Genomic DNA, 21856 nt, shown 5'->3' on the forward strand with positions numbered 1-21856 from the left:
ATTCTGGAAAACATGGTTTTCATTTTAATAAGCTTATTTTAAACTGACACTAAATGCCCTAAAATCTTAAAAGACTCTTTAAAGTAAATGCAAGTAATGCCACACAGACGAAAATCCTGATTTATTCCCTATTCTCATACATCATTGGCATTCTACTTAAAAAGCAACAGTGATGACTCAAAAAAAACACTTCAGAATTACAGGTGCGTGTTAATCTGAGGATCTTATGTACAGAAGAGTTAGTACACCACAAGCGTTTTCTACACTTTTATTCTGTGGTGATTGAGACACACACACAGTCCAAACATTAGACTTCTCGTCGTCCCTCCTGAGGACTGACGCCAAAGCTCATGCAACCCCAAGTACAGCAGCTGTCGAGCTGGGACAAGGCTTCTCACCAGGATTCCACTGTATCCTTCTGAACCCTTTTCTCCTGGCTAACAAAAAGGTCACACAGACCTGTGATTGAGGCGAGGTCTTCTTCACACTCACCACCAGGGGGGGCACGGGAGCAGAAGAGCCTCAATGCCACGCCCCTCACCTCCCCTCTGCCTGAATCCTGGTGGGGTGTCACTGTCAGGTTCTAGAACAGTCTCTTCTAAGGAAGGCCCACCAATGCTCTCACTGCCACGCCTCCTCTGCCAGGGCGGTGCTGGTGTCTGTGAGAGCCGGGCTTTTTCGTTCAGTACTTCCCCCACGTATCCCTATTCGTTGCCTAGGCTCTCACTTCCCATCAGCTCTGAGTCAGATTCTCTCCCAGGCAGGTGAATCACTAATAAGTTAGGTGCTTGGGGGACATGCGTTAACCATTTCAGGCCACTTGAGTGCCTTTCAGCACAGGCTGCTCCTCCGTTCCATCTCCCGTGCACTAATGAATTTAATCGGAGCCGGCTGTTGGCAGCAGGGCAATCAGGGGAGCTGCCGCAGAAGGTGCTCGGAGACGCATCGCCAATTAGTGAGCTTCAGTCAGAAGCTACCTACAGGGAGCAGGAGGCCAGGGGGAAAAGACAGCCCGCTCCTGATTACTCCTGTAGCAGGAAAGGAGGTCCAGACGGGGACTCCAGAGATGCTGGAGAGCTGGGGAAATACAAAGCAGCAACAGCGGAAGGGAAGTGCCGCCAGCGGAGGCTGCGGGCAGAAGTGTGATCCGGAAGTGTGCAACGGAGTGTGCTAGTTAGTGTGCCCACGGGCTCCTCAGTCAGATCACAGGCCTCTGTGCACCAGGAGTCCCACCCCACGCCCACACCAGACAGAGCACACAGACACATGGACACAGCCACACAGACACACAACACGGACAGCCTCAGTGGCGACGTAGCACCTCGCTGCGGGAGAACCACGGGCAACAGGCATGCACGGGCGTGGCGGTGATGCACACACGCTGGCACCCACACCTGCTCTGCTCAGTGACTGCAAGGGCGAAGGCCCCGCGAGGGAGCCGAGGAACAGGGCTGGGCCGAGAGGCAGCAAGGCGGGGGTGCCCCCTCAGGCTGAACAAAAGATCTCCCTCCTCTGCCCGCCTGCCCCATCCCCACACCATGAAATCCGTTCTGGCTCCTCAGTCTGTAAACAATTCTAAGCCCATCCCTTGGCCATTTCCCTGGGGCTGTTCCCTCTAGCTCTAGAATGGAGGAGGGGAAAGAGGCACCCATGTGATCTCCCAGAAGAACAGTTAACTATTTAAAATTAAACCAGAGAAGCTCCCCATTCTGCGGTCATCTTGCGTGTGTGTACATCGAGCTTCCCAGCCATAAAATACGGAACCAACACCACCTCATGCTGCAGTGTGTACAGGGCCTGAGAGTAAATGAACGGCTACCGTCCCTTGCTCCGGGCCAGCGGCCGTCTCTGCCGTCGTCTTCTCTAGGCCACTACAAGGTGTCAGTGTCGGTCATTACCCTCTCCAGGTCCTGCCGCAGGTGCGTGAACAGCTGCAGCCTCCTAAACAAGACATCCTGCTCCCGCTTGGCTAGATTGTCCTCTTCGTCTTTCTTTGGAGTGATGAGGGGCTTGTTGAAGTTGACCTTCCTCTTCAACTTCCAGTACTGGTACAGAAAGTCCACCACCTCCTCGGGCAGCCGCAGGGCCCTGGCTACATCCAGCAGGTTGACGAACGTGTAGAATTCGTCCTCCAGCTGCTGCAGCTTCTGCTTGCGGACGCTGACCCGGTGGGCCTCCTCCCGATTCTGCTCGAGGCCAGCGAAGGGCTCCAGCGGATCCCGCGGGGAGCACTCGGGAGCACCATTCTCCTGAGCAGTCCCCTCACCAAGGCCCTCCTCGGCTTTGCGGTGAGAGCTGTGCTTCGGACAGTAGGACTTGAACTTGACTTCGTCGTTCTCTGCCAAGATAGTCTTCATCTCTAGGCCCCGGTCAAACGCACAGGTCACGTGGAAGGCTGTGCGGCAGTTCTTCACGGAGCACTGGCAAGAAAACAGAGAGCAAGAGGTGGGGTTAGGGAGCAAGAGGTGGGGTTAGGGAGCAAGAGGTGGGATTAGGGAGCGACAGGACCCGAAGCCCTGAGCGCAGGCACCCCGTCCACCTGCACGCACGTGCGTGCACCCGCGCACACACATGCACACACACGGAAGAGCTGCACTTGGAGTGCTCAGGACAGAAAGGCTTTACGTGGATGACCCCCGGCAGATCTAATCGTGTTTTAAACAAGCTATGGCTTGGGATTCAGGAGGCTTTTTTTCATTAACCAAACAGTAACTCTCTTACAAAAGCAACTGCATCCAGAATCACCTCGTAAGGCGGGCGTAATTATACAGGTGGCACGTGCAGATGTTCTCAATACACAGCGTGTACTCTGAGGCATTCACTTGTTTTTTTATCTGAGCTTTTTTAACGTGTATATTAAAAGCCTGAGTGGTGAAATCTCCTCAAGGACGACACCAGTCAGAGTTGTTACAGGATCACGGGGGCCCTTCCTGTGGCCCCCAGGACGAGGCCCAACACAGGGGCACACTCCTCCCAGCAGCGGGGGTTGCTCAAGACCCAGGAGGTGAATTAGAAACTCCCAAAGAGATGCAAGGAACCAGAGACTGGGACCACCCTGCACAGACAGCTTGAGACTAGTCTCTGCACCCTAGGGAAGCTCTGCCAGATGCAGAGGCCTCCTGGCCCATGAGGCCAAGCTCTGAGACCTGGGTGCGCCGCGCCTGGCAGTGCAAACTCGAGGGACCTACCGCCAGCAGGTGGAAGGAAGGTCAGCCCAGAGGTCAGGCACTACCCAGCCCCATCTCCCACTCACTGCCCCACCAGGAGGACCATGTAGTGCCTTTGATCCACACAGCAAGCTGGAGGCCTAGCAGGAGGAAAGCGATTAACTTCTCCCATCTGATCAGTGCTGGGAGAATGCCAGGGAGGAGGTTCCTGGTGGTGACTGAAGCCAGTCCCTTAAAAAGCAACACGGTATTGTTTGAGGCCAAGTGATCCTGGCCGCAGCAGGGCTGTAGAAAGGAGAAGAACCTGCAACCCGGTGGGGCTTGGGGCCAGCTGAAAAGCTTAACTAAACTCATTCAAAGGAGCCCTGCACAGCATCGTCACATTCTGCAGAGGCTGGGGCTGGGGCTTCTTCCCCTAATCACTTCAGTATTTAAGAGGGGACTCAGTGCCAGTCATGACTTCTTCCATTATGACAAAGTCTCTTCTACCCAGAAGTACAGAAAATCTAGCTCGCTTCACAGAAAATCTAGCTCACTTCACAGAAAATCAGTTCCCCCAGTGCACACACTTCAAGCACACAAACCAACATAAATCTGTAATTTTGTCTTTAATAATAACCTCAATTCCAAGCAACGTGTGAAATCCGCTTTGGTGGCACCACACACACACCCCTGGCCACTATCAGTAAAAGGCCAAGCGCTCCTCCTCCTCCACAGGCAGCCAAGAGGGGAGGCAAGTGGAACGGACGACGGAGACGCTATCAGTGTTTGGTGCCAACGACATTTTACATCAGCGCCCCGACCTGCAAGAGGAACACGCCACAGCAGAGCGTTTATGCTGGGCTTTGTAAAGACGCCAAATGGCCTTCCTCTGGGTTTTCCCATTCAGGTTGACTCAGCAAACAGATGTTACAGAAACATAAGCCTGAGCCTTTCCAGCTGCAGACATTTCAGACAGGAATTCTTTAATAAAATCAGTCTATTCTGTGAAGATATGAAAAATCATCAAACTTCCTTGGCCTCTCCTCCTTCAAATTAATGTTCTGGAAAAAAGAGGTCAATGGCAACAACAACAACAAAAAAACATCATTTTATCATCTCTGTTTAAAAGAGAAGCAGAGATCCCAATCGCCTGCCTCCTGTAAGCATCAATGAAGGACCTGCTCAGTAAAGGGTGTAGTCTCTACCCTCAGAACATCAGGTACCTCAGAAGAAAACAAATTTCCATTTTTCTTGGTTAGCACAGCTTGTTTCCTGAAAGTATTCACATGGGCAGTCTATACACACATACATATACCCACTCCAATGTCTTTTTTATTTGCTTTACTTTGTGGCTTTTAAAAAATTTCTCCTCCATGTCCTCTGAATACAATTCTCAGGCCAAAGGCTTTTGTCATGTTTTAGTTTTAAGCAGATTCCATTCACATACAAAAAATCTGCACTATTTTCAAGGTCCACAGCCAAATCCCACCAGCTGTCTCCTGCCTCACCCTCTGAATATTTTTGTTACATTTTGGATTCTTGAACACCAGTGGAAGTGATAACGAAGAAAAGCACAACTGCTTGGCGTGTAAAATGCAAACTTTTTAAAAACCACCAGCCACTGGATACCTTACCGAGAGGAATATCTATCAGCCAAAATACAAACTGATTTTGTCAAATGAGGTCACTTCTTTCAAAGCCGCAACTGGTGGTCTGACCGAGCTTGTGCGGTGTATGTCTGTGCTGAGATGCTGTGTTTTCTGCATCAAGAGAGAAGACACCCCAAACCAACACCTCTGCCCTCAGGACGTGACCTGGGGACTGAGGAGGAGCGGGGAGGACGGAGGAGGGGGGGGTGGAGCCATGGCCCTGAGGGGGCACCCCCTACAGGAGGAGCCAGCAGGGCCCCAGGCAGGACTTGGAGACCTTGGTGGAATAGCGTCTCAGGCCTCTTAAGTCAAGACTAGATGCCAAAAACGTGAGGCCCAGAAATTAACTTCTCAAGCAGTCTTTTACACAACACAGAAAACCACCAGGCCATCTATATTTTCTCCTTAATTCTTCCTACATTATGACCTTCCACACTTGCCTGCACATGGACACAGAAAATACAGGCACAATTTTTACATACAGGCTCTCCCCACAACCCCACCTCCCCACACACAAGAGCATTAAAAAAAATCAGAAATCCAGGCTGTGTAGAACCCTAGGAGCAGCACCTCAGGGGTGCCCCCTACCCAGCTGGTGCTCCAAGGTGTACCTGTTTTACCAAACACAAAAGCATCAGCATGCCAAGCTGACTCCAAACACTGTGTACCAAGACAAGGAACCCACGTGCACGCCTCAGACACCAGCAGGGCCCCTCAGCAGGTCGGGGGTGACTGTCCCTCAAGTGCCCAGCCTCCAGCTCGCCACCAGGGCTGTCCCCATGACGCCAGGCTTGTGGCAGCAACGAGAAATAGGCACAGACTGGAACTGCCGGGCGGCCCAGGCAGACTTCTGAGCTGCCCTGTGACGGTTACAACTGGTGTTCTGGTTACAACCCACCAACAAAGGCGCGCACACAGGGTGTGGCCGCACCCCCCGCCCCCACCACCACCACCCCCCTCAGCAACCTGAGAGGGCTGTGCTTCCTGGAGTCCAGTCCCATCTCCAAACCCTGTGAGAGTTAGTTCAGAACCCTGCCCTGCAATGCAGGGAAGGGCAGTCACACTGTCCCGACCGAGCTGATTACCTGTATGGATGCCCCAAACTTCTCATTGCAGAGGCTGCACACAAGCGCCCACCGACTGCTGGGGATGTGGGACACCTTCGTGATGGGCTCCATCTTCTCGGGGCTGCCGATGCTCACCTGGAGGCCGAGACAAAGCAAGACAGAGCGGTAGAGGCCACCAGACAGACAAAGGCAGACCACAGACGGAGAAACTTCAAGATGCTTCCTTCCCCACAACTCTCCTACCAGGGCATGCCAAGGGGCCCTCGCCCTCCTAGCACAGGTAAAATCCCACTTTAAAGGGGCGAGCTCCACACCTGGGCAGGGGGGTTGGGTTTCATCTGATGCAAACATCCTGTTTGTAAAGACATTCAGATATACCAACGTTCACTGCTCACCCAAGTGATAGCTCAGATGTGTACGTATCAGGACAAGGTAAACGAGTACACCTCTGGTCCACAGAGAAGTGGTCAAGGCTGGAAATCCATCTTAAATATACTAAAACACATTGTGAACAACTGAGTAAGTAAGTACTGACTGCTTTTAAACTAGTATCTCTCTTTCACTAGAGAAAAACCATTCTCCTCAGTCAGAAATGTTTACTACATACTAAATAGAAAACTGCCAAGATAAATAAGATGCCCTCTCCGTGTTCGGGCTGGATCACTGAACTGTATCCTGTTAATACCAAACTGTGAGATCCCAAGTCCTGAAGCCTCACTTCAAAAATCACTCAGATAACTTTTTTCCTCAGGAGAAAAACGCACCAAAATTACACACCAAAAAATGCTAAAATTTGAATCACAAATGATATTCTCAGAGTGAGCCATGCAAATTAAATTAGTCAAGGTCTGGGACTTGAAATAAATTAGACCAGACCTGAAATTAAAAAGGTCGAGGCTAAGTAAGAATTTTAATAAAAGTCACACAAATGTGACCTAGAGCAGTGGTTCTTTAACCACAACTGTGTGGCTTGCGTGGTTCGCCAGCTCCAAGGGGTTACAGCCCACCTCAGGGGAAGGCCGCAACGTGAACGCCGTGGGTCCGCTCCTGGGAGCTTGTGCGCAGCGGAGACAAATCTGAACACCTCCACCCAGGAATCCAACTAGCTGTGGCTCCCAGTCAACGTCTCTACAAACGTTCACACCGTCAGCAGGTGACAGCGTGCCTCAGATTCAATTTAAGGTGGAAAAAGGAGTAGTAATTCACAGGCGGCGTTTTACTCAACCGCTGCAATGAGGCCTGCTAATTAATGAACGGCTCCCCGTGAGAATGAGCAGCACAGGCTCTGGAGCTGAACCACCCAGAAGGGTACCCACCTCGGGGATCCACAGCGCACAGCTGACATGCACCCACTTGGTCCCGCTGCGGGTGGGCTTCATCGCTCCTCCTTTCTTGGGACACAGCAAACACTTGGGCTGAACGCCTAGGGCGCACGTCCGGCACAGCCAGCTGCCCTCTGGGACCTTGAGGATTCCGTAGCAGGCCTATGAAGACACCGCACATCCCAAGGAAAAGAGAGAAGAGAGTTGTTTTTCCCGTATGTCTATTAATTTTAAACACCTAGAAAGAGTTTAACAGAACTGCCACCAAACAGAGGCACTCCCTTCAGGAAAGGTGCCGGGCAGCCTCACAGTCAGGAGGTGGGGGACACACACTCCAGGGGGGGGCCTGAGAACCACTCAAGGACAGAAAGGTCCAACAGAAATCTGCTGTGTAGCTACAGATACCCCCTGTACCAAGTTTCTAAATATTAGTCAGTAAACCCTCAAAACACTCTCCAGAGCTAGACGGGGTAGGCATCCCTCCGATTTACTGATGCAGCTGAGACAGAGTGAGGAGAAAGCACAAAGCAGCTGAGTCTCCCAAAGCTGTGACATGAGACACCTCTGGACATGAGAAAGAACCAAGGGGCAGCCTGGGCCCCCAGGCTGAGCAAGCTCTACTAACCTGGCCCCCACGCCTCCTCACCCCAAGTGAGCACCACAGGCACAGAAAAATGAGACCTTCTAGACAAAACAAGAAATTTGGTCTCTTTGGCTGATGTTCAAAACAAAGCCTGCTTTACATAAGATGGCAAATTACACAAGACAGCAATAACTGCAGAACTCAAGGCAACTAAAAGCCATTAAGATGGGTCAAAGAAAGAAAAGGCAAACGCTGAAGAAGCAGAGAAAGAAAACCGTGATGGGACCAGGAACACAGTCAGAGCCGTTTAAAAACACCAAACTGTTCAGAACTGTATCCTTAAATGAACTAACTACGAGTCAGGAAGTGGAGAGACAGAGTAACACAACTCCAATTCTCCAGACAGGAAAAACACAGCCGCTATGCAATCTGAATATCCAGGACGCAAAAAGGAAACCACAGGATGGGAGTGCAGCAAAGTTAAGTGACACTAAGGCTGGAGCTCAGGAGCAGTGTCGGTGCCGTGAATGAGCCACTGTCAACACAGCCCGACCGGAAAAACAAAACAAGACAAAACTTTTTATAGAACTGACACTATTAAGGCTTCAAATACCAAAAAAGTCTATATCAGGCACTCCAGAAAAAAAGTCTCATTTGAGCAGGTAATTTTTTCTTTTTTACTGGAAAAACAAGTCTAAGTAAATTAGAAGATTAAACAAAGGATGCCTTAAAGACAAGTCATGAAGAACATCCCAAAAGAAAAAGGACCCAGAGGAAATACTAAGAGACAATGAGGTGTGGCCAAAAGAACAGGAGACCAGGCTGGGGGGTGGGGTGTCTAGAGCTGCCCCCCACAACCCAACCCCCACCCTGGGGTTCCAGTTTCAACTCTGCCAGTAACCCACTGTGGGACTCTGAGCAGCCCACCCTGACACCAGGTGACTCATTCATAAAACAGAGGGTTTGAGCAGTTTCCAAGTAGAACTCTTTTTTTCAAACAAAACTTTTCTCAGGATGAGGGGGGCGGGGAGTAAAAATGGTAGGGAAAAAAAAAAAAACTAAATGTCATCCAAGTAAAATAGCACAAAGGAGTGAAATGGTAGCCACAACGCGCATCGTGTTGAGACGACAACACCTCTATGAGAATTCTCCATCATCCCAAGGAAAGCTCTTCGGTCATCTGAAAATCCAGAGCTACTACAACACAATCAGCAGGAGACTATGGTTCATGTGTCGTGAGGATGAGATGGGCTAAGGCCACACAGCCTGTGAAGTGCCCGGGCAGAAGGGACCCCCAGGAGGCAGCCAGAAGGACAAAAACAGCCGAGAATCACAAACTCGATTCTTCTTCCCCAGAGGTCACCAAGCCACCATCCCACACAAGTCTTCAAGATTGTTGTAAATCTCAGCATCAACAGGTGAGCTCAAAGCAAGTACCTCAGAAGAGTCTTCCAAAGAGTTTATATGAACACAGTCCCCACAGAAATACAGATTATTATTGTATTAAAAAATAAATGAAAGAAGAGTCGAGACTGAGATTCTCCCAAGCTTTTTAAATTACCCTATGCCCATCCTTACTGAAGCAACCGCCAAATCCTATTGACATCAGGGAGGACAGGAGATAACGTTCAAGAAAAAGGGCCCCTTTCCTCTTGTTTAAGGGCTCAGTTTATCATGATGTCAGCAAAAGTGATGTTTTGAATTGTGTCCAAAAAGTTTATGTTAAAGTCAGTCCTAACCCAGAAGAAAACAGATGTAGTCAGTTACGATGAGCTCACACTGGAGTAGGGAGGGCCCTTCACCCACTGTGACGGGTCTTCCTACAAGACGGCCAAGTGTCAAGACAGAGACACATAGCGAGAACACGGAGCGACGGCAAAGCCGGAGGCCAGAGCGGTGCACAGCTGCAAGCCACGGAATGCCGACGACTGCCAGCAAGCCACCAGGGGCCAGAGAGGCGAGGGGGGGCGCTTCAGAGGGAGCATGGCCCTGCCGACACCTTGAATTCAGGCTTCCCGTCTCCAGACAGCAAGACAATAATTTCTGTCATTTTAAGTCATCCAGCTGGTGGTATACTCTGTTAGAGCAGCCCAAGCAAATTAATACAGGATCCCATTCTCCTGGCTGTAAAAGCAGCAAGAAATACTTGAAACACCCGGTAATAAGAAAGAGATGGGCACACGTCCTTAGCCCCCCATCTGTGGCTTCCTCCCAGGCCCCGCTGCCCACCTACCTGATGCACGCAGATGTTGCACTTGTCGCAGAACACCATCTCGTTGCCGTCCTCACCATCAGGTGACTGGCAGACGTCACAGACGACATCTTCGTCATACTCGATCCCCAGACCTTCCTCAGTCTCAATTGCATGGTTCATGTTGTCATAGCACCGCTGTTCAAATTCCTCCAGGACCCTCTCCATGGTGTATTCATCTAACTCGGGCATTCCTGGAGGAAAAATGCCACAAACCTACTTTGATAAATCCATGAGTAAATATTATAATATTAGTTATACTAACGAATTCACAATGAATAAATAAATGTATCCTGAGTGTCCCAAATATTATCTGTTGAACATCTCTCTGACCCTTTCAAGGAAGGATCTTTAAATTAAAAGGGAGAAAGACATATCCACACAACAGTTTGTTCTTTATGGTCAGGTACTGAAGACACAGCACTGGAAGGTAGAAAAGTGAAAGATAAATCCCAGAAGTGCTCAAGGATGTTAAGTATTGAATACATTAGACTGTCATTTCATTACTATATTATATATAACAACCAGCATATAACAGACTTCAAAACCATGACCACATAGTATGGCTTGGTTAGTTTTTCAAAAAACATTCCATTTTTTCAATGGAATGGAATGTTTAAAATGGTGCTGAGAACAGATTTCACTGTGAATACTCAAATGTTTTTACCTGGTTTATCCCTCCTCATCCTCTGAATTTACTAGTTGAGATGCATAAGCTAATCAGACCCATGAAAGACAGAAATACAAGCAATTCTGAAGCAAAGAAGACAGCTCCTTATGAATCAAATAAAATGCACTCTTATGCAAGAAATGACCAAAAATAAACTTCAAGTGGTTATCATGGTTATAACTAGTGGTGGGATGAGACTTTTTCTTCCATTTGTGGATGTATTCCAAACTTCCTACAATGAAAACACTCATGCAAGAAAGAAAAAACAGGCTGTAAAAAATAGTAAAACACATCTAAGAAACAACAGAAATGTCATCAGAGCCAACAACAACTCTTATGCATTACCATAAATTTAATTGACACTTCCAGTTTTTAAAAACTTGGAGAACACAATAGTGCTGGCACTGTGATAAGCCCTAATAAACACATATTCAAAAAAGCCACCTCTCATCTCAAACCCTATTTAATAACGAGATTGTTTCTGCGTGGCCAGACACTTTCATCTCAATTCTTCCTACCAGTTTTGAAAACATCACTGGCTTTGAAAATACAACCCTATACCCTATAATTAATTTTCACCATTAAAAAAAAACAATGAAAGCCAAGGTAGTCTTCAAGCATGTGTTCAGTATATGTTAGACAACTGCACCACTTATCCTGCCAAATCGTTCAGCACTGCCTCACTGTCCGACAGAGACCCAGCACTACCCCTTGCACCATCCACAGAAGCCCCCAGCCCCTGGCCGTCGGTCCCTCTGCCTTAACTCAGGACCCCTCCGCCAGTCTAGTGGTGTACAGGGGTTTCCACAAAGTCTATGAAGCTGAAACATAGTATTCTGTCCAAGAGGAAACTTCTGAACAGATTCTATAAAGCAACCTTGTCACCTACTAACAGTCTAGCCACTAATATCTAAAAGCAAGGACCATGAGGAACGAATCAGCTTTGTCAAAATTCCCAGCTCAGTCCACAGGGTCTTTCCCACTCAGGGGCTGGGGAGCAGAAGGCGCGGCGGCACCCGTCACACGCCAGGCCCCATGCGAGGCTCAGGGACCCACATAAACACAGTCTCAGTCCTGCAGGGCTTTGAAATCCATCCACCATTTCATACATACTTACATAAGCTAGGCTGCAAAGAGCTTGTGCCACCACTTCCCGACCTCGACCTCCAGCACAAAGCTAATTAATCCTCACAGTCTCTCGTAGGGAACCCAGACTGGGCCTCACTGACTTGCCGTCTCCACACACTCCAGGCAACTCTTAGCAATCAGAAGTGGCGTGTAAGCCGAGACCCAAGTGTCATCCTGGTGGTGACACAAGGAGATGCGAGCAAAGGCGGTACAGGAGCCCTGAGCTGCACACACACAAGAACTGACTGATGTGTAGACAGTTAGATCGCGATGGGCACGACACCCACGCTAACGTGGGGCTTCACCCAGGGAAAGCCAGGACAGACAAATGGAGCGCTCGGGTTTAGCAAAAGACTTCAGGGGATGGCTGAGGTGAAAGCACAAGCGCTACGTCTGGAAATCGGTGCGCTTGGCTGGAGTGGAGTCTACTGTGAGAAACAGCAGGTCAGCGCTGAAGAAGCGATCCGAAGAGCTCAGCCTCCCTAGTTTCCTGGAGGTAAGGAAGTGGCGGGTTCGGGGCTGTAGGTGAGGGTGGGAACCAGGAGCCCTGCTCCTCCCCTCCTCACAGCCCTCCTCAGCCCACCACTCGTCCAGGGAGCACACGCAGACTCGACGGCGCCCCCAGGTGGTGAGGAGCTTCTCCCCTCACCTGCAGGCCCTTACTCATCCTGTACACAAGGCCACAGAGCCCTCTCTCACCCATCTCCTTAAACTCCTCGTTGGTCAGTTCCAGCCACGCGGCGTCCATGTCGTTGAGATCGTAACGACACACACTGTCGGCCAGTGTGCGGATGTCAACGTAGCCCAGCTCCGGAGGCTCGGAGCCTGACGAGACAATGTATTTCTTGGGCCTGATGAACATGAGGGATTTCTCTTCAGATACGACCCTGGTTAAGAAGAAAACAAGGCAGCGGGGTTACCCTTCCTGCCACAAGGAAGCAAGTCTGTCTGTCAGAAGGCCCCAGGCGAGCTTCCACCTCTGACCCTCAAACCCCAGGTCACCACCTGGTTAAGAGAGTTAACACCCTAACATCACTGCTAATAAAATACAGTAGAGTCATTAAAGCCCCTAAAATAAAACTAGATGTCAAGTGACAAAACTACCGAAGTTGTCACCACCAGCTTCTTCCGTGTGGCTTCCCAGGACCCTGCGTGCCTGCCGCCATCTGACAGCAGCGCACACACACAAGAATGCACCCCGCCCTAAGTGTCAAGGGTTAATGACTGATCCCCCTCCACAATCCAGGCCTGCCCGCCCCTGCTGGAGACCACCAAGCACGGGGTTCTCTGGGACACAGAAGAGACAGGAGCAGCCACACAGCGGGTACAGCGGCGCGCTGGGGAGCCAAGGGAGGAACCATCCCCTCCAGGGCTAAAACTCGGGCCTCGGCCATCTCCACGCAGCCTGAGAATCAGAGTCCCGGCCAAGTTAGGGACACTCCCAACACACACCTGGGATCCCAGGAGAGAAGGCAAGGTCCCTCTGCTCCTCATACTTCCACCTGTGAACACCTGGAGAACTGCTGCCCTCACACCCGCTCAGGAGAAAGACAGCACGTGAGAAGGTCCAGCCACTGCTGACCAGAGACCATGGCGGCCCAGGAGCCGCTCATATCCACACCATCCCTCCACCTCCAGGTCTCAGGGCGCCGGCAGTTTGCATTTATACCCAGCTGTCCAAGGAGTCCGTCATAGTTCCATCACCCTTATAATACCAGAGTGACTTTATCTATTAATATATGACATTGAGATAGGCAAATTTAAGGGAGTTTTTCCTCCTACTCAACTAAGGGCAGGGTTTCAGGTGAAAACTTCCACAAGCTGTGTGGGTGTTTACTTGTCCTTTGCTGGGCTCAGAATGCCTGGGACTGGGGATGCCAGCGCTGAGCAGTTAGGTGGTGCTGTGCCCCAGGGTTGGGTGAAACCTAAAGAGCCCAGGGAACATTCCACTCACTTCCCAGACGGCAGTCCGGCCTGGGAGGGTCATTTAATCCTGTGCACTTATGGGGACATTTGTCCCAGGGACCCCTAACCCAATAATCAGGCTCGATCATCTCAAGTGCCTGAGGCCATGATGGGGGCGAGGGCTGAGGGTAAACTCAGGCCACACTCAGTGATGGTGAAAGAGGACGTTTCGCAAAGCAGGGAGCTGAGGTGGCGGTGAAGTCGGGCGCTCTCTCCCTGTGAGCAGCCTCAGACAGGTGAGCAAACAAGCCCAGCTTCATGCTGAGGCAGGTCATCAAAGCCTGACCCTCAAAACCTTTCAGGGGAAAAGTGGTTTGGAAGTAAAATCCAGAGAAAGTCTCTAACAACATGTGGGCAAAGTTTATCCAGGGAGAACTCTAAGGTCCCATCCACATAGCCCTAACCTGACAGGACTGCTCACCCCCGTCCTCCCCCAGAGGTGGCGCTGACCCAGCAGGACGACAGGCAGACACCCCTCCCCAGGAGAGCGGCCTCCAGAAGAGGGAGCCACTGTGCCTACATCCAGGCGTCCCCCCCCACCCCCCACTTCCCAGGAAGTCCTGGAATTTACCTTCCTCTCGAGGAGAGCAGCACCTTCCAAGGTGGAGGCCCACAGCACCACCTGCGGACCCGAGGCGTGTTTCTACCACCTTTCTTATTCCCCCAGAAGCCCTACTGCTAACTCCACACTGCTCCCCACAGCCGGCTGGCTGGCAGGGCAGTAAGACCGTTGGTGGGGGAGGGGTGGCCCCTCTCCAAGGTACGTCTACCTGGCCACAGGCTGGGGGATGGTCCCAGGGCTCACTGGCACCTGGACCCCTTTCTCCCACTCCTGTCTCCAGGGATCCGCCAGCACGTAGTACTCGTCCGGGTTCAGCTGGTAGGAGTCATGGAGCTTCATGGCAGTGATCAGGTCTGTCCTAAACACCTGGACAGGGAGAGCAAAGGGTCACTGACACTGGGTATTTGCATTCTTCTTCAGAGCACTGGCAGCTGCAAGGTAACCATGGTACTGCCATATAACCAGGTCACTGTTTCAACAGAGAACCAGTCTACCTACTGAGGAAACCCCTGGGCCTGCCAATACCCTGGGCCGTGCTTAGGATGGGAGCGGCAGAAGCTCAACGCCCTCACTCCCTCCCTGGCTCTGCGAGACAGCCACGTCTGCACCAGCAACGACACAAGAGCCTCAGTGTCCTCCCTGGGAAACTGCTAAGAGACTCCCAAGTCAGCAAGCAGGCTGCTGAAGACGCGTGCCTAAAAACCCCTGGAGGGAGTCATTCCACTCAAGGGCAACTTCCTGGTAAATGTTTAAGAACTAGAACTCCACTAACCATGTAACAACACCAAGCCAAAACCCAGGGCCACCAGGGCTTCTGTTCCCACCCTCAGGCTGCCTCCACCCAGCCCCTGCCCGCTGGGCATCAGAGCTTCCAGCAAGGTGTCTGGAAGGGCAGGTTTTGGGTGGTCAATACCAGGAAGAGCAAAGGCTGCAAAAATCTAGGAGAGAAGCAACGACAGACCAGTGGAGTCCAGGCAGAAATGAGCTTGTAAAGAATGTGTTTGCACTCCTTCACCTAGTGTAACTTCTGCTAGGTAAGCAGCATTTGTCAGGGAAGGAGAGGATGAGGAGAGAAAAAGAAGAAAGCAAGCTACCACCCTCTCCTCACCCTGCCAAAAACAGACCACAAGACTCCAAGGTACCCTCTGCCAAGAGAGCACCTCAGTGCCTCACAGCAGGTCAAGGAGGGACCAACCACAAAAGGAGTCCCCTCACGCCTGCTGCTCCTGATGGAGACTTCCCACCAGGGCCTTGCCTCAGTCCACTCGGGTCTCAGAGCTACAAGAGGAAGTGCTGACCCTGGCATTAGCACCACCCCAAGTTGTATTTGGCACGAAGTAAGGCTGCATCTGTAAGCTACTCTGTTTACACAAGTCACAATGCTGAACTCTCTCTTCTTGGGACAGGGAGTTCTTTCTTGTGCTGCGAAGTACGGTTCACATTATATGCCTGCTAATAGGTCCATATTTGTTTTTCCTGGTGACTTTTCAGGTTGGTGACCACTTTAATAAACGTCACCATAATAAAGTCTGAGGCAGGGTCTGAATAAAAGGGCCGTGTCTCCAGCCTGCCATTTTGGATCTGGACTTCCCCCCGTATGTCACTGCAGTCCCAGGAACTGGCAGGAACCTGGCTGTGCACCTTCCACAAAAGCACAAGTGCGACCAGGGGCCCACGCCCCAGGGGCGTGAACTGTCAGCCACGCCCTCCCCAGCCCTAAAGAGAGGATTCCTTTCAAGTCTCAGCTCTACATCTTCAGGAGGCAAATTAGTTAAAGACATATTCCAACAAGTCTGATAAGTATCAGTGTTAATAAGGGAATCTGCCAAAGAAGAAAAAAAATTCAAACTGAAGCAACAAGAAGAGAAAAGGCAGTTACCCCACTCTTTCTGCACTAGAGACTCGGGAGAGGGTGCTCAAGACTGAGGCAGATGCCCTCAAACGGACTTGATATCAGAGGTCCCCAGCAGCGCTGAACCTCAGCACTTCAAGTATGAAGTCATTTCAACTCAGAAACTTAAAAAAAACAACAACAATCTGGAACAAAACGCAGGTCAGGGCCAAGGCCAGCACCACCCAGACTGCCCAGCGCCGACACCGGGAGGGCTTCCAGCAATGGGGACCGGTGCTCTCACACAGGGACCAGCTGCCTACAGAGCATATCCGACTGAGCCCGCCAGGCTCCTGTCCATGGGATTTTTCAGTCAAAAATACTGAACAATATAATTAATAACAGCTAACAGGTACTGAGCACAATTTACCTCTGTATATTAATCCACTGAATCCTCATAAGGATCCTGTAAGGTGAACACCTGCATTATCCCCATCTTACAGATTTGGAAACTGAGGAACAGAGGGGTTACATAACTTACCCAAGAACGCACTGACATCAGTATCAACAATCAGGTGTGTGTGTCAACCATATGCACTTACACACACACACACGCAGGACATGCACAGTCACACCAGCACTCAGAAATTACCTCTGAAGGCTTTCGATCTTCAGGTCTGGAGCAGGAACTTCTCCTGTGCTGGGATCGGGAATTCTGGGACCAGGTAGTCGACAGGCCTAAAGACACAAATGTCCCAAGAAAAGCAATCAATCAGAGGTACACAAACCACTGAGTGTTCGCAGCAAGGTGCCCTCAGTGCCACCCCAGGAGACTGCCAGTGCCCCGCCGAGCTCTCCCCTCTCCCCAAGAGCTCCTCCACTCCCACACTCACTTCCCACAGCAAGCCAGCAAGACCACTCCGCAGCCAGTGGTCAGGGCCGCTGCATCACAGCACACTCTCAGAGGGAAGAGGCGCTCAAGCGCACCATGCAGCTGGTGCCTTCATCCATAAGCCCGCACTTCTTCAGAGGTTCAGAGTCTCACAGTGGTATATATAAATCCAGAAGCTTTTAAAAAAACTTTCAGGAACTTTTTAAACGCTAACAGCATTGCGCTATATCCTAAACCCATACCCTAAAACATTAGGAAAAAAGTTCTGACTCCACAAACGAACTTAGCAATTCCTACAATAGGAAAACTCCGACCTGCCACAGACTAGGGGCTGCGGCCAAATCACCTTTAAAATTGCCTGCTCCCCTATCCCAGAAAATGCCTGCCAGCATCGGCCCTTCTCTGAGTTCGGAGGACAGGATGCTCTTATCCCATCATGTGGCCCCTTCCCCCGCTAAATCATGGAAATGGGGAGCTCCACCAGGCCGCCTATGTCTCCTTAATGCCACAATGTCTGAGTTCCTCTTGCTCCGGATGTCCTTCCCCGGGGAGGGCTCGTCTACACCCATAGTCTCACCTGGGAGACTGTCAGACCAGCATTCCCACACTAGTGTCCCTCCCAAGCACCAGGTCCATGCTCCCCTCTTCGGATCAGACATCACGCAAGCCCTGGGTGTTGCTAAGGTGGGTCAACTCAGCACTACAGTAACTGGGCTCAATATTTTATTCAACCCTGTTTTTCTTCTTCTTCTATTCAAGAGTCATTCTAAACTCTCCTAACTCGGGACACATCCAATTAATGGCCGAGTGGAATGCAGCTGCCCAGGACCTCAGCACCTCAGCCCCTCTTCTCCACCTGTCACTGCCTCCTGTCTCTGGATGCTGTATCACTGCCTGAGATCCAAAACCACCCTAACTACCTGGAGTGTGTCTAGCTTCCTAATAACTCTCCTCCCTGTTGAACAGACTGTAGCATTTCCCATAAATTAACACCACTCCCCCTCCCCCCGAAATAATAGCTAAAACCTGAGGGGGACTGCCATTCTATCAACAAAGTCACTTTTCACTCAAACAGGAAACTCTTATCTCTACAGATTCCAGAGACAAGGGACACAATCAAAGCACCCTTAAGACCTTGGGGATATAAAGAAACAGATTCTGCATGTAAGCCTATCATCAGATTTGCCATGACGGAGACTAAGGGGATTGCCAAGCGTCCCTCAACAGGCAAAAGCACTACCGCTGATGACCAGTCCTGAGCTTGTTTATTGGGTCAACTGACTGTGCGGTTAGGCCAGCAGAACAGATTTCCTACCAGTAATCCTACTGAGTGGTTCAGTCTTAGACTCTTGAATGAACAAGAAAGTTTCAATCCCACACTGAAAGGAATATTCTGGGCATACTGGGGTAAGTCTGACTTGCACGAAGTTCTAAATCCGGTCATTATTGGAAAAAGGAAGACAGAAACCAAATTAGGAACCCAGAGAGGAAGGCGGCTGGGCAGCTCACAGTCTCTAGACAGGCCAGTCTTGCCCCCTCTGATCCTTGGGCCCACCCTCCAGCAGCCCAGCCAGTCTGCACAAGCAGACTCGATGGACTGCCCAGGAGCCCGGGGAGGAGCAGAGACATAGGGCGCAGAGGGGTGGCCCCTCTACTGCAAATCGCTATCTGAAGTGTTAGGGACAACCTCCAGGCTGGTTCTCAAGGTTCCACGCAGCTGGCACAGAACTCAGTCCAAGGAATGGTGATCATTTTGAAACTTTTCCTAGGACTGCTTTCACATTCTTGAAAAATGTTGCCTGTTTTTAAAAACAGATATTCAAAACTGCTACAAATTTGGCATCTAATTCTATTACCCAAGAGAAAGACTGGTCCACCCAGAAATAGTCTGTCTCTCCTCCTTTTAATTTGCCTAATGCAAAAGGAGGAAGAGAAAAACTAATATTAAACTCACCTTGCAGAAAGGGCAAGATTGGGGTGAAAGCTAAGCTTAAATTATCACCGACATAAGGAATGTTCTTAGTTTACTTATAAAGCCAAAAACCAGAAACCATCCAAATAGCAGCATATCCATACCATGGGGTACTATCTGGCATTAAAAAAGAATGAGCTGTTGATACATACAACATGGATAAATGTGGGAATAATTATGTGGAGTGAAAAATGCCAGATAAAAAGAGTACATATTATTCCATTTATATAAAACTCTGGAAAATATAAACTAATCTATAGTGACAGAAAGTAGATCAGAGGTTAACTAGGGAAAGAGGGAAGGGAAGGATTCTCTTCAGTTTTATGATTTCATGGGTGTAAACATGTCAACATGTATGTGTGAGCAGAAAATAACTGATGATTTTCTGCCATCCATTTAGAATAAAGGAGAAGAAAATGCTCCGTTTTACTCTGTGCAGGTGGTCTGTACTGAACCTAGACTTGGCTCAACAGTGAGAAGCAGCTGGTCCCTCCCTCCCTCGTCCAGCAGCAGATACTTGTTGCTCCCTCTAATTCACTTTAAAACTATGTAATAACTATTTACAACATACAGTTCACCTAACGAAGTCAGTGCTATGCACACGGCAGATTCTTAATGTTTTAAAAAATGTCTTTAAGTAGCCAAAAATACAGTGTCGCTGTTCAGGACTATAACTCAAGAACGGAAGGTGGCAGGTACTAAGAACGTACCGCTGTTTTACCTATTAGAAGATAGGCTTTTGAGCGCAAGGAAAATGAGGTCATGGAAAATAAAGCACTAATGCCTTTAAAGACAGCGTGGTGGGGCCACTGCTTCCTGACCAGAACACATCTCCATCTACAAAGTCCACTCAGGAGCCTCCAAGCAATGCCTGATGTCCCTACACGAGTTCTCTCTCAGCCACACTCTGGTTCCTCCCAGACCATGATCCAAGCAGAAGAATTCACACTCATTTTTAATTTTAAAAAGTTATGATATAGAACTTTTTAAGTATGTTGGGTTAAAAAAAAAAAATCAGTATTTCTAACATGAAAGGACTAGGAGACAACGATTTACTCTACAGTAAAATACTGGCCACTCATTAGTCCTGAAAAGCCATGTGTAAGATTATGCTGGGTTAAATGCTATATTTTGTTTTTGTTTTCCGAGTGCTGACATTTACTGATAAGCAAGTAAATTTTCTTTTTTATTTTCTTGTTGCTTTCAAGAGAAGCGTTAGGAACTCTAAAAATTCGGCAGTAACATTTAAAATTACTTCCTGCCCATACACAAGATATTATTACCTAGAGTCAAGTCCACTCTACTGACAAGTGACTTTTAAATCCTTGACATGTACTTTTAGCATCAACAATCAATCTTATTAAACACGGAGAAGAATTAGCGAAAAATAAAGCCCTGCTTTGTTTTATTATCCCCATTTTCCCTTAAAACAGAAATGCAGGGGTGATGAAAGCGACAGAAGGCTCGCAGGTCGCAGCATCACGAGCATGATCCTATGCGTGTTCTGCACTACTCACCCTGCTTTCCGGTTCTAGTCTGCATTTACCTTCAACACTGTCCTTCGAAATATAGTCATGCTGTCTTGCCCTAGATCCAATAAGGGGAAACCCCAAGAGTAAATCTACTGCATACTGCACACGCCTCCAACATCAGCCTTCCAGGTGGTGCAGCGCACGAAAGGCTCAGCAGAGACTGAATGGCAGGCAGCACAGCTGGGTGCTCACCCCACCACAAATGCAAAATACGAAAGAACCTCACCCCCGACCAAATGGTGCATCTCCTATCTCAGACCCCGCTTCTAGACCCTAAATCCCACGCTGGTGTTTTTAGGAGTGTTAAACCAGCTCAACAAAATGAGGTGCTTAGGACCAGCAAGTATGGAGCCCAGAGGGCCAGTCGATGTCACAACAGTGCAGACTGGAGAGAGCAAGGCGAGGCCAGCCCTGCACCAGTGAGGTGGTGCTGCGGAATGTCCAGTCTGAGAGAAGGGAACAGATTTAACACAGTGCCCATTTGCTTGCGCTGTGTGATAGAAGACCCGCCTCCCACACCACTGCTCCTTCTACCAGGGCCTGACCCCACACCTCCCACAGCCCAAGCCCCTTCCCTCCCAAAATGGCTTGTTAGCTCTGCAGTTTATCTTCCAAAGCACAAAGCTTGATGGGTGCGTGCTCAGAGCACTGGCCCAGGAATGTTTCAACATACCTGGGCCTTCAACCAACTGACACAAATGTTTTGTTTCATAGTCACCCAGCCCTTCTGTTAAGTCCAAGTCCATGTAGCAGATCAGGTGCTAGTTGCTCCTTGAGCTCAAGACGATGCTCTGCCCATCAATGTCGACAAGCCACAAGCTGGGTGTGAAAAGGGATAAAGCCATCTCCACGTGCCTAGAGAAGACACGCGTACTGCACATTCTGCAGTACTTGAGCCAAAATTCCCACATTTCAAGAATTCCTACACAACTCCTCAGTGTCCCAAGATTCAACTGATGGTGGGAAAGGAGCAAATTAAAGGTCCAGTCACACAGGAATAGAAGCGGAAGCAGAGTTACTAACCTTTATGCAAAAGAGAAACCACTGAGAAACCTCTGAAGACTTGTCATGAAGGAAACCAAGCACAGTCAAATAAACAAACAAAAAAAAAGTGAAAGCAAGTTATTAAAAACATGTAACACAAAAGGTCCAAATGAGAAAGCATGTTTCATCCACTAAAAACTTTGGTGCTTCTTCACTGTTTATCTGTAAGCTGGAGAGAGCCCAGGAAAACCAAAGTCCTCACATAACTTCATGTTTGTCACTCAACAACCTGCATTGCT

The 21856-nt window shown here is 49.5% G+C and overlaps 1 protein-coding gene across 10 annotated transcripts in view; it reads right to left on the minus strand.

Annotated features, from left to right (window-relative positions):
* Positions 1–21856, minus strand: part of JADE1 (jade family PHD finger 1) — a 56410-nt gene that overhangs the window by 10420 nt on the left and 24134 nt on the right. For 8 of the 10 annotated variants that reach the window (XM_005217547.5, XM_024977135.2, XM_005217548.5 and 5 more), the window contains exons 3-9: positions 16830–16915; positions 14555–14712; positions 12519–12706; positions 10004–10215; positions 7182–7349; positions 5884–6000; positions 1899–2420 (exon numbers count right to left, since the gene is read on the minus strand). In XM_005217547.5, the coding sequence (XP_005217604.1) occupies positions 1899–2420; positions 5884–6000; positions 7182–7349; positions 10004–10215; positions 12519–12706; positions 14555–14712; positions 16830–16915 (1451 nt within the window). 10 annotated transcript variants of the gene reach the window in all.

The sequence above is a fragment of the Bos taurus genome, chromosome 17, assembly GCF_002263795.3.
Source record: "Bos taurus isolate L1 Dominette 01449 registration number 42190680 breed Hereford chromosome 17, ARS-UCD2.0, whole genome shotgun sequence".
Taxonomy (NCBI): domain Eukaryota; kingdom Metazoa; phylum Chordata; class Mammalia; order Artiodactyla; family Bovidae; genus Bos; species Bos taurus.